The 13,491-nt window shown below is 44.2% G+C and overlaps 1 protein-coding gene across 1 annotated transcript in view; it reads left to right on the plus strand.

Annotated features, from left to right (window-relative positions):
- fgd (faciogenital dysplasia) overlaps positions 1-13,491 on the plus strand; it is a 30,968-nt gene that overhangs the window by 12,350 nt on the left and 5,127 nt on the right. The window contains exons 3-9 of the mRNA XM_049752123.2: positions 8,200-8,358; positions 9,261-9,456; positions 9,534-10,128; positions 10,908-10,997; positions 12,193-12,329; positions 12,508-12,664; positions 13,113-13,251. Coding sequence (XP_049608080.1) covers positions 8,200-8,358; positions 9,261-9,456; positions 9,534-10,128; positions 10,908-10,997; positions 12,193-12,329; positions 12,508-12,664; positions 13,113-13,251 — 1,473 coding nt within the window. The remainder of the gene's footprint in view (positions 1-8,199; positions 8,359-9,260; positions 9,457-9,533; positions 10,129-10,907; positions 10,998-12,192; positions 12,330-12,507; positions 12,665-13,112; positions 13,252-13,491) is intronic.

The following is a 13,491-nucleotide window of genomic DNA, read 5'->3' on the forward strand; positions in this document are numbered from 1 at the left end:
TGCCGACTGAGAACTGCTCCTGGGTTTCCTTTCAGAGTGGCGGTGGCTCAGGCATTGTTTGGTCCTTTTACTTTGAATGGTGCTGGGATCAGGAAGGGGAGAGCCAACTGGAGGACAGGAGTCCAAGTTTTCCTGGGCTGGCTCGGTGCATTTGTAGAGGGTGCTGCTAGGAGGAGGGGAAAGAGGAGGAGACATACAACGAGAGCGAGAGAGAGAGAGAGACAGGAAGCGTGGTGCTTAGAGTGAGTCAATGAGGGCACAGGAGAAGTGGCAGTAGCTCACTATGCTCTCTTGAGTGTGAAGGCTACACAAGCATCCAGGCTCCTCGTGGCCCCGTCGCCGTGCTGGACTGGATTGGAGTTTTGGTCTTTATGCCTGCATCAGATGACTTGTGGATCTACAGAACACACATCCAAGACAGATTTCTGAGTTTATTTATCTGGTGAGCTTAACCCCTCAGTCTTCATTTTTTGCATGTGAGCAAACGCTGTTGTGAACATTAGATTAATAAGATCAGAACACTTTATCGCTGTTTCTATCTGGATGTGGCAGGTGGTTATGCCACGACACAATGCATGTCTCTGAGCGTCTGGTTTGGGTGTGTGAGCTCCACACAGTCGGGCGAATGCAGGATAATTCCCACCGCCGCCCTCTGAAATATACATGCCAGTCTGCATGTTTTATTAAGGATGCACGTTGGGGCTATTTTCGGGCTCTGTTTTTTTTCAGGAAATGTCTAGGTGGCACAGTTGGTTGTATTTCTTCTTTCGTCCATGCCACACTGGGTAATTGAGCTTTGAGCCCTCTGGCACTCCTCGTTCTAGTGAAGTGTACTGAGAATTGGTGTGAAAGGTGATTGGTGCCACGATTTTCTTTCTTTGCCTCGTCGTGCCATGTCACAATAAAACAGGACGATCATTTTCCTTGTATTATTCGTAGAGCCTCATGACCTGTAACTGTGTCATATCTTATCTATTTCTAGCCTCGCATTATAATTTCACGGGGAATCTGCTGAAGGAGTGGGGACTGAATGTTTCCATGACGACCGGCAGCAGCTGTGCGAGCTCTGCTCGAGGCGGAGTGTGTGGCAGTCGCTATGGCATTGCCTAGAGACGATGACGGCTCGGTCTAATCGCTGACCTTTTGACCCAAATCAATAGGCTGAGCGTCCGCGGGGCCCGCTTGACATACATTTTGTTGTAGAACCCCGGTGCTGAGCAGCTGTGGCCGCATAACATGATAGCAAGCGTCACTGGTAAGATTGGGCTGATCCTCTCAGATTGTTGCAGTGACAGGCCTCTCATGTTTCAACGTAATCAAGTCCATTAGATGGATTTATTTAGATGTAATTAAAGTGTGACCTTGGAATATCTGGGCTGTTGTCGGGACTGAGTTTCTTGCGCTATTTAAAGTGGCATCGTTTGAACCAGAGCAACCAGAAAGCACCAGGTTTAAAACGACTTAAAAAAAACAGACGAGACAATGTTTTCTGGCTGAACGTTTGAAATACTAGCATGAGTGCATTTTTATTTATTCAACACTAAAAGGTCACTCACACAGCAAGTACAACGTCAAAGTGAGGCTGTAGCTTTTAAACAAATATAGACCATAAGCCAATCAAGTCTATCCCTCCATAAACACTGCATTTACTATGCTCATGTTTTGTGACGGTGTTGTTGTCAAGGCGACGGACAAAGATTCTCACAGTAGCTGCGTGTGAAAAGCAAAGTCTGCAAACCGCTGAGAAGTAGTAAAAAAAAGTATTGCATCATGTATCACCTCACTGTTTTCGGAGACTGGACAGGTTGACTTTTAGGGAGAACCAAAGGATGAGAGGTGTACAACCCACAGCCACCTAAATATATGATGTCTGAAATAGCTTCACTTTCTTTAAAAAACAAAATGCACTTACATGATTGTGAAGGTGTTTATTTTTATTATTTTGTCCACTCCCTGTAATTTTGAGCTCATGAACATCATTCCAGTGGCTTTTTTGCCTCCTCATTACTTGGCTGAGTCAAGAGGAAGAAGCCATTTTGGTCAGAGTTGCCGGTGGTGATGTGGACCGGGCTGCACACACAGTGAAGAATGCAAGCTTTAAAGCAAACAACACTGAAGTGGGATGTAGTTGTACACCTTCATTGGCTGCCATGACGTTGGCTTGTAACATTGTAGTTTTTTTTATTGCCATGGTGACCCTAGGTCAACTAAATTTGTAATCTGTAAAAATTTTGGTGGACCAGCCAGAACACCTTTCATGTTGCGTTAGTTACCAAAATGTTACCAATGTTATGTTACCTTGGTAATGTTAAAAAAATAACTATTCACTCGACATGGTTGTTATAGTCATGGCTTCCTCTTAGCACCCGAGTCCTCCTTTTAGAGAGATGCCGATGGAATTTCCTGAGGCTTTAAAAGTTGAGGTATCAGCATTAAAAATGAAGTGAATATATAGTAACAGAGCAGCATCCTTTGCAGCCATCTTCTTGGAATCCAGACGCCGTTAAGCGTTTCTAACGTGTCGATCGAACAGTAAGAAGGCACAAGTGCTGCTTTTCCCAGCATTGTGTGTCCTTTGCGTGCATGCGCCTTTTGCATTCTCATCTGTTGTGGGCACTCAGTCAGAAAGTGTTAGGAGCCCTCTTGTCTCCATTGAAGCATGTATGTTGTCTTTGAATGGGACTTTGGCATCCGACAGAAGTAGCTGCAAGGAATCGCACGCAAACACACGTTCTCAAACACTACAAATCTCCTGTCAAACGAAATCATATTTAGCATCTGATAAGCCCTCATAAATAGAGAGAGAGGCCTCTAATTGTGTCCCATTTCTAAACCCGCCGCTCCCGTTTCAGTCTTTGTAGTTGTGTCCTGCTTATAAAGGACAGAGACTGGGGAGGGTATAGTAACCTAACCGGATGGTTAATGAGTTTTTCCTGCAGGACAAAGTGTGAGTGCACGCATGTGTGTGAAATGTGTTTTTATGTTCAGTTCTGTAAGTGCGCAACCTTCCAGACTGTTTTAACGAATATATCCTGCTTTGGGGGTGTTTGATCGGAGAGTAGTCCGTTCCTGCTATACTCCCATCAGGGGGGAACTTTATTACATCCTTGTAAAATTGAATCTTGGTACCTGTGCACGCATGCTTGCAACGACTTCCATACATGGTGAATTGCAAGACAGAAAACCGTTCCTTGTGATCTCTTGTTTTTCACTTTAGACCGTTGCCAGTTTTATTCTTCTTATCTTTTTGTGTGCTTGAAGTGTGGCTTTCAAGAAGAGAAGCTGTTGTCAATTGCCTTAGTTGATAATAAAGGTTAAATAGATCAGTTGAAGAACGGAAAATGTTCATTGAATTATTTGACAAGTAGCCTACTTGGTTTGAGTGGTGAACAACAACATGCTCATCTGGTGTCTTATCATTAGAGGAGCCTTGTGTAGAAGAAGTATTTGTAAAGATCAAGCTTTGTCAACCCGAATCCTGACAAAACTCAACTCAGCTTTACAGTATAACTCTTCCAGACTGAGTACACTAGCATGGCTACGCGTGCTATAGTGCGGGGCTGCTGAAAGCGGAAAGACTGGAGCCATTAGGGAGGAAATTGAAGCCTTTATTAGTCTGGTCAGTGTACACCATAACAGTCTTCTCCTTGTGCACTAATTGGCGTGGGCCCCTGGATCTTGTATGACTTGGCAATTTCAGGCTCCATTCAAGACTATTATTCCAAAATTATTATTTTAAACTCGAATGCCTCATTTAAGCCAGATTCGTTCATTAGCCGAGACTGCCGATGCAGCCTTTTAGCAGCCAAGTGACATTTTCAAAATGACGTGAAAAGAGACTCAATGAGTACACAGCGACCTTTTGTCCCAATAAAAGACGAATGACGACAAGGCCGATACTCTCCAGTTCCTCGCCCTTATCTCCTCTTCCCGCCCAGTCCCGACGACACCCTTTTTGGGTCATGTGGGCACAACACGTTGACTTGTGCTGGGCTGGGCTCATGTGCACAGGGACACTTTGGCTGTCAGCGGACTCGCAGGCGCTCCCCTGACCGCTATCCTGCCCTGGAACAGATGCTGGGTGGTGCAGTGGGCATTTCCTGTCAGTCGAGTGCCATGAGTACTGTGGTCGAGCTAGATATTTTCAAATGATTGCTTAATATTTGGCAGACCAGTGGTTAGCACAGGTGGTTTCATGCAAAAAGGTGTTCTAGCTTTGTCCAAAAACTCATGTTAGATTCATTGAAGACTGTTTAACATTTGCTTGCTGTTGATTTGAGATATTTCTGTGTGATTACAGGGGCAACCTCCCAAGACAATAATTTAGTGTAACAGCCTTTTAAACAACAAACCGTTTTGACATGTCAGCTTGAAAGTCGCCCTCAACCCAGAAGGAGAATGTCTACGGTACTTAAATGCAGCGGACACTGATTTTAATTTGAATACAAAATGTGCTGTCACAGCAGGAATTGCTCAACACTCTCCACTTCCTGCTGGTATAGCAAAGGTGTGATTCAGTGGCAATGAGAAGTGTTTTTGGTTGTCTGGGAAGTGTTCTCACTGTGTCGGCTTATTTTGTTTGGCAGCTCTGTGGTCACTGTGGTGCTTGCAGATCATATTAAGAATTGTGTAGAAATACACGCTGAGCTGGCTTTTGACCTCAAAGCTATGACAACATTATATGCATGCACGTATTTACGTGGGAAAGCTTGTTGTGGGGGTTTCATGTGCAATCACGTTTAGCCTTTGACTGGTGTTCTCCAACGTAGTAATCATTCAGTTCTCTCAATCAAAATATGGTAAACTCGTCAACATTGTATGTTCGGGCTTCAGAGGTTTAAACATGATCATCCACATTACAATAGAGCCTTTTTAGGACAGTTGATGATTGTAATGTGTTTTGCTATTTCAGACTTTGGATGCTAATGACTCATGTAGAAGACCCGTGTTTGTTAAGACCTCGCCCCTAATGGCGATGGAAATAGCTGGAGTATTTTTTTCCAGCAGGCAGTTGGTAGGATGTCGGTGTGTTTTTGAATAAAACGGTCTGACAGGGCGAACTGGCTCCAACTAAACAGCTTCAGGCCTGAATTCTGTGTTAAATGACCAGTTGGGATGGAAGATTGTACAATGAAAGCCTTCATTGACAGCCGGCTTACATTAGGCTTCAGTAGTTTCTGGGACGGTTGAGCAGTCTCCTCCTTGTTCTCTTGTGTGTCTGCCCTAATTGCAAATGTGCGGCTGCCTCCTTTTCCAGTAGCGCTTTGGGCTACTCCACTTCACTGCAGTCAGAACAAAACCGAGCATTGCTTCACTTACAAACCCATCTCTTGATGGATCGAAGAAAGCTTTGAATCAGAGGTGAAAAGTGCTCGTTGACTTGTGTCTCCGCCATGGTCAGAGTTACTGTAAAGTCTGACTGGTCCTCGTGACATCTGCCGCATGTGGCTGCTGAGTCGTAGGGGCCTTGAGTCATGCTGCTGGAAAAAGGTCTCAGGTCAGTGAGTGTGTCACAACCCATCCCGTCTTGTTTCTGTGCTGGCACCAAGGGCACAGGAGGTAAATACAGACCACCTCTTGACCTGATTCTCAGTGGCTGGTACCGCTCACTTATCTGCTTTGTAAAGGGAAACAGACAAGATAAGAGCTTTGGGATTTATGCTTCCAATGAGAAGTTTTTTTCTTCAACGCGTTCACCTTCTTTGACCTACCCACTATCTTGAAAATATATAGATCATCAATGTTAACAGGGTGAGAACCAAATTAGCCTGGTATGTTTTACTTTTATTTTATTAATTAGTTTTTATCTTACACATGCCAATGGTTAATTGTATGGAAATCGACACAAACTGAAGTGAAAGCAGACAGAACTATTACTTCCTCTCTCTGCCAGTTCATTTGCTTCTTTAGAACCACTTCACAATGTGCTGTGATTTTTCTCACCGCGTCTCCGGTCAACATCTACTGTACCACGCTGGGTTGTTTCTCAACCATCTGCGTGTCTCTGCATCCTTGTGTCAACTCAAACATTTAGCCCGTCGTTTGCTGCTCAAGTTGAATGCTTTGACTTCTCCCATGGCTACTTTCTCTGCTGACTGGCCTCAACATGATTTCATTGTTAGTTCATGCATGCTATTATCATATTGGGCTTGCCAGAATGAGCACCCAGCACCACGAGGAAATGTGATAGTCATATGGGAATAATGAGATGTATATGCATAGAGAAATGGTTTTGTTTGGTTGTCAGGGCAGAAGTTGATTGATGAGAAGGTTCACAAAGCAAAGTAAAATCAGTCAGGTTGATTTTTGGAATCCCGTTTATTTAAAAAAAAAAAAAAACTACATATTTCTCATATCTACTGTGATATTCTTAGTCTTACAATATAATTTTGCCAAATAGCTAAACGTATCAGAATACTTCTGTGTTCCATAAACAGCTGTCAATCACAGTCCGTCACTCTCCCAGCATCTTTTTATGTCACAACCATGCGATGAAACTCATGACATGACAACTTTGTTGTTGTCTATTACCTGCTATTGTTTCACTTAATAAATATGCAGCGAGGAAACGTGGGTTAAACATTTGGTGCAGAAGTGGAAGGTTGTCATGGTGATGTGCAGCCAGCCAGTAGAGCTTATTGCCAATAATGGTTCTCACATGTGTAATTCTTGCCTAATTGTCCCATTCATCCCTCTCTCAATAACTGGCTGAGTAAATTAATGAGCTCTTCTTGTTTCTTCCAGAAAATCCCTCTTAACATGACACACATTGTCCGTCATTACTGCTGCCGACATGTTTACATGATAGTCAAGATGTTTATACTGTAACTTGACTTTGGAGCGGGCTGTGTGTAAAGGTGTCTCTGTCGTCTGGGGCACTCACGCACTGTTTGTTTCAAATCAATTTCTGTCAGTCCTTTTTCTGAACCACGTAGAGTCCGCCCGGCAACTAAAGCCTATTCCAGCTGTCTACTCATTTCATTTGAGAAAACAATTTGCTCCTTTACTATTCTCTGTCCTCAAGTTTTGATTTGTGCTTTGATAGAATGTGGGGCAATTTTTTTTTTTTCTTGCTGGTTGCCTTGGGGACACAGAGTTGCCATAGGTACCAGCCCCTATGCCACCATATGCCATGCTTGCTTGTTTTTCTCCTAGCTGCGACGCCTGAATGTCGCTGGTCACAAAGGTCTTGGCGAGACCCTTGTTTAGAGGACAAACATGCCTGTTGACATGTCTGAAAGGTCTTCTGACTCTATTCACTCATGCTAATAATATCTGCTTATAGCCAATAATAGCTTATTTCTGGCAGGTGTATGCATTAATAGTGCTTGAGGGCTTAGTAACACGTTTCTTTTTTTGAGCAAAAAAGATGGGAAGCCCGCGGCGTTCCACATGGGGCCGTAGGCGTAACGGGACTCATTAGTGAGAGAATTTGCTCCTTCTCCAGCCTGGAGCATCTTGGAAGAAGCACGGAATTAGATGTTCCTGTGGAGGCTCCCTTGCTGCCATTTTGGATTTGTTTCTAGTTGGGGAAGCTTGTGTTGACTAGTTTACCCTCCAAAACACAATCCATCTATTCAATGCAGAACCTTCTGTCTTTTTTTTTTTTTTTTTTTGTCTTTGTGAATGTGTTGATCGCAACAATAATTTGACCTAGTTATTTTCCACCGCCATTAGCCTCATTTGGGAAAACACGCACAGACATTACACAATGTGGGGACAGAAAACATTTGTTGCTGTTGCCACTTTTCACTTCCTGTAATTGCAATCTGTTCCATTACTCACAGGTGGAAATATTCTTGGAATGCTTCATCTTTTCAAAAATACCTTTTCTATGGTGTCAGTCATTCAAGCTATGGATGTTCAAGACGTTAATTAGATGCAAGGGAAACTCTCATTAAACCGCTTTGGGGTTATGATTGGGAGATGGGAGGTTAAATATGGTCAGGGTCTTCAAGTTGAAAGTATCTCCCGTGCATTTACCAGTCAAACACTCTGACGCACACTCAGATTGTTTATTACCGAGGAGATTAAAGTGAGTCAATCAGATACCAATCTGCAGCACAGTCCGCTGCCTCGGGCCAGTAGGGCCGATCGATGCGTTGACTCGGCCTCCCCACTCAACATAATCCCGAGAACACAGTGAGCTCAAGGTCACACAACCGTTCGGCTTTTTATTCATGACTTTGTTCTCCTCAGACCTCCCCGCTGCCTCCACGCAGTACCAGTATGGGTCGGCCGGATACCTGCGTTCCCCACGGCTGCTAAAAAAAGGAACATGTCACGAGAAGCCCGCCGTCAAACCGCGGCCTCAGCCATCCGCCTCCCCCAGACCGTCAGTTCCACAGAAGCCTCAAGGTAAAGTGCCAGCCATTACAATGTCACTGAAAAAAAAAAAGAAGAAAAATGCGTAGGTGTCTGCTCGCTGGCCTCATGCTGTCATTCACTCTCCTCACTGGGTCATCTCCACGCAAGCTGCTGCTTTAAAGCAGGCCAGAGGCTCCCATGAGATTGTGTTGTGACAACTTTGATGAATGCTAATAATGAACATGTGCTGTGTTTGGGGAATTTTGGAAAATCACAGTAGAGTGCTAAATTTGCCTCAAATTTCAAGTGACCTATATTCATCCACGCTTTATAATAACCGGTAGTTATATTGCCAAATTTCCCTTTTCTGGTGTTTTGGTTGCACCATTTCAGTAACTGAACAACCAGCTGATAACAAAATAGAATTTTTCAATACAATATTTCAGTAACTGAACAACCAGCTGCAAACAAAATAGAATTTTTCAATACCATATTTATTTGGAAGACCATAATAGAATTTTTTATTGTCCTATATTTGGCATGCAAATTATTTTTAGGTTCATTTTCTTGCTACTTGTGTAATTCTGACAGACAATGCCATTTATCTTTTAAGAAATGCATGCTGATGAATAGGACAGGCGGAAGCTCGCTATCATCATGAATGTGTCAAGCGGTTATGAAAATATCAACACTTGTCGGATGACAGTGAGCAAGGGAAGCGTGCGCGCTGTGTGCCTACTTGCGATATCTTTTCTAAATATACAGGAACTGTAGTGGCTCTCGTGCACGCACACCTCAGCATCCTGTCTCAAACAAGGAAGTTGTGGGAAAGCTGAAGAAGCATTGCTATTTTTTGTCACACTTTGGAGCTGATGTTTTGTTTTTGAGATCCTTAGGAACATTTGTCTGAACCTTTGTCTCCTTCTGCTTTTTCGGAACCCGTGCTCTTCTAGTGCCCCCTAAACCGGCGCACCTGCTCGCTCTGGGGCAAGATAAGAAACCCAAGAGGATCCCGCCGGCGCCCTGCAGGCCTCTCCCAGCGCCTCCGCCGAAACCCAAACCCAAACCCAGTGCTGTGCCCCTTGGAACGCAGCCGCAGAAGGAAATCCAGAAAGTTGGCCTGCTCATTGAAAAGTTTGAAAATTCAAGGTGAGAACATTGTCAGGTTTCGTTACAGATATGCTTTGAATCCCATCTCTTATCTTATGACTTTCATTTCCTCCCAGGGTCCCCATCTTGGGGGCGCTCCCCCGCTCCCAGCTACACCTGTGTCTTAGAATGGACACTGCGTGTGACATCAGTTCCTCCTGTGACCAGGACACCACAGCGAAACCTCCGGGAGACTCCTCCCCTTTGAACAAAATGGCACCCTGCACCTCCAAAGGAACCGACGATGTATCCGAACTGTCCCGTCTGGCATCCATGCACACGGATGGCTCCGACGACACCCCGTTGGACGTGGAGGTGGACATAGCCCACGGTGACGGTTGCCTTGACGACGGGGAGCGCGACGAAGGCTCATCCCACAAATTCATTGATCATCAAGACTCCTCGGAGCAGATAAAGATTCCTAACCGGGACAGCGGTATTGACAGTCCGTCGTGCGCCGCCGAAGGGGAGGCGTTCCCCAACGGTGACGCCATTGACGAGGAGGATCATTACGACAGCGTCACGGAAACGGAGAGCGTGTCTTGTTGCGTTACCCTAAGCAACAAGCGGGATTCAACTCAGGATGAGGACAGCGACTTGGACGAGGGCAGCGGCGGCGAGATCAACTCTCTGACAGACACGCAAAGCGGGTATCTGACAGACGCACAAAAAGTGAGTACTTACCATAGCAATTGATTTTGCTGTTCTAATACTTTAGGAGGTGCAGGTCAAATTGGATGATGCCGCTATAATTGTAACCCTTGACAGGCAGGGAACCAGGTCACTTAAGTGGTAACATCACATGACCGACTATTAATAGATGAATAAAAACATTTTGAGGTCAAATGTTCACCCTCAGTTAAAGTCGCATTCAGCAAGATCTGTGATGCTGTGTCATCCGTTTGCAAGTGAGCTGCTTATAAAATACGTTGTCATCGTTATGGCGATGATGCAACATTGCAAAAACGTACACCAAAGGTCAGGAAGCCTTATATAAATGTCCGTTCATCAGAGTTTTCATGGCACATTTGATTCATCCTGGCCGTCTGAATGCTTCCCACCTCGAGCAGCCTCTCTATTATTATCTCACCCGATTGAACCTCTTCAAAGAATCCTCTTGATGAAACGCTACACGCCGTCACAAGCTCACATCGGCGGCCACAAGCGATCGACTCGACTCTTAAAAGCGGGTCTGCGGTTACATAAAGAGATGAATACCTGCCCCAAAGCCGTAACAGGAGCTCACGTTGGCTCCTGGATGAAAGACTCGGCACTTTTAAGCTCGTTTCACTTTCCTCTTGTCCTTCAGCTCCGTTATTGATCGTCAACAGCACCGCTATGTCCTGCAAATATTTTGACACGGAAAGGCAGCGGATGCTTTTTTGCAGATGCATTTTTTTTGTGATGCCTTGGTTGTAACGTACTGTCCCATGTGTGCCCTGCCCCCTCAGTGCTCAGAGATCCACAGGTTGCTGAACATTGCCAAAGAACTTCTCCACACTGAAGAGGCCTACGTCAAGAGGCTCAACCTCCTCGACCAGGTAAGGCCTGTGCAAGTCACGTTCTCCCCATGGGCTCTTTCATGAAGATGCACGTCTGGCTTGTGTGTTCAAATTTCAATATCCTGAGTGTGCCAGCGGTTTTAGTGATTGAGATCAGGGCTGAGCCGGATTAAATAAGTGTTCTGTGATCTGGGGGGGGGGGACAACAACCGTGGGCTGAATTAATCTGTGAGCACAGTTGAGGGAGGCGTTGACTCTGTGTTGCATGCGTGTGATTTATGGTTAGTTACCTCAAGTAAAAGCAGTCTGTGGCTCTTCTGGTGTCGGCAGAGTTGCACATGTCCAAACGTGTGTAAATCTGCGGATTAAAGGTGTGTGTCTCTTAAACCGTAGCAGGGTTTATAAATAGAAAGCTCATTAAAACAGTCTAAGATGTTATGGGGCGTGTTCAGAACACAACTTATTAAATGAATAGTGTCACATTTTGACAAATGTATGATCATTTTGCTAAAGGGTTGATTTAGATGTGAATTAACTTCTCACTATATTTATCCCCCTCAAGATATTTTGGAATTTCAAAATTGTCCAATGGGATTACATCATGATCGTTTACAAGTTTGTTTTCCTCAGGAACATTTTGTAGCGATAGCGGCGCTCTCAGATCTCATGAAATAGTTCATCTGTTGTAGTCACGCCATGTTCATGTGACATTGATTGGTTTCCATGGAAATGTTTGTGCCCATCTGTGACTTTGCCTCCAGCTACAGTAACAAAAGGTTTCTCATCTAATCAATTACTGCAGACAAATTCCAAATCTCAGTAGTTTCCAAACGCTGAGATAATAGCGGCTCAACTATTTTGGTGAACCAATCAGAATCGAGTTTGTTTTTGCCCTGCAAGGATATCTCAGGTCATGATACAGAATTGACTTTGTCGTTAAGTCACTCACTTTCAATTATATTGCATAATACAAATCTGCTTACAGAGTATTTTTTGGAAACCCGATGAGTCACAACTGTGAGTCTTCATGCTCGGATGACAGTTTAGTCATCAACAACCTTTAGCCTTCCTTCCCTGCCTCAGAAGAAGTGCATTGTACTCAAGTGAAATGTCACTGGACTGGAATTAAGAAAAATATTTTGTGCTGTGCACATATTTTTTACGCTTCATTAACCAAAATCTACTTCATGTTTTGAACTACTTAAGAGCATGTTGCACCATGTTTTCTCTGCAGGTATTTTGCACTAAGCTCACAGAGGCCGGAATCCCTCAGGATGTCATCACGGGGATCTTTTCCAACATCTCCTCCATCTACTGCTTTCACGACAAGTTCCTGCTTCCAGAGCTCAAGACAAGGATCACTGAAGAATGGTGAGGAAGGATTCGTAGCATAATAGAGACTCTGGTGCTGGTTTTGCAATCGGGATATTTCTAATTATTTTGTTATTAGAGTCTTGTCTCCTTACTAGGTAGAACTACATTTGTGTCTCCGGAAGATCTCCCACTTCTCAGCTTCAAATGCTGTAGCTTGTTTTTTTCCCCTTCACAGGAATGCCAACCCTCGTATCGGGGATATCCTCCAGAAACTGGCACCTTTCATGAAGATGTACGGCGAGTATGTGAAAAACTTTGATCGAGCGATGGACTTGGTCAACACCTGGACGCAACGGTCATCGCAGTTCAAGAGCGTCGTCCAAAATATACAGGTGTGTGTTGTGCTGGTGCCATTTTTTCACATTGCTGTAACATTTCAAACCGAAACATTTTTTGGTGCATAGCCAAGGAATTTTATTGCAGCATTTCCTTTTCACTCCCTCGTCGCAGCTCACAGCAATGCGGTCCTGTCTCGGAATGTCATTTGTAATTATTGCCCGCAGTTATATTTAGCAATAAACTTAATCTGGGACACATCCAGTCAAAGAGTGGAAAGAAATGATGATGCCACAAAATTCACGACTCAGCTTTTTAGCAGACAGACATTAATCCCTTTTTTTTTTTAAACTACACTTGTAAAAACAATAACGCAATGCCATATTTATCAACACCAGTAATCGATCCATTTCTATCAGTGTCACTTCAAAATAATCTTTTCTTTAAATCTGAATATACTGCAGGCTTTCTGATTATATCTGTTTGTTTTTCACTCTTAAACAGAAACAGGATGTTTGCGGTAACTTGACATTGCAGCACCACATGCTGGAACCAGTCCAGAGGATCCCCCGCTACGAGCTCTTGCTCAAAGACTACCTGAAGAAACTGCCCGATGATGCTCTCGACCGAAAGGATGCGGAAAGTGAGATACTCGCCAACATTTCACATTAATGAGAGTGGGCGTATGTAGCACTCTGGATCTAGAAAGGTCAGATCGTGCTTGATATGTGCCAGCATCGCAGTGTCCAATTACAAAAGCTTTAAGTTCAAGGCTTTGTTTAGTTTCTAGGGTTTCACTCATCCACTCCGCATTCCACAGTAGTTTATCACCGTGGTGTTGCCTGTAACTTTCTACTGGCTTTCCCGCCCCACATTTACTAAG

The sequence above is a fragment of the Syngnathus scovelli genome, chromosome 2 (genome assembly GCF_024217435.2).
Source record: "Syngnathus scovelli strain Florida chromosome 2, RoL_Ssco_1.2, whole genome shotgun sequence".
Classification (NCBI taxonomy): Eukaryota; Metazoa; Chordata; class Actinopteri; order Syngnathiformes; family Syngnathidae; genus Syngnathus; species Syngnathus scovelli.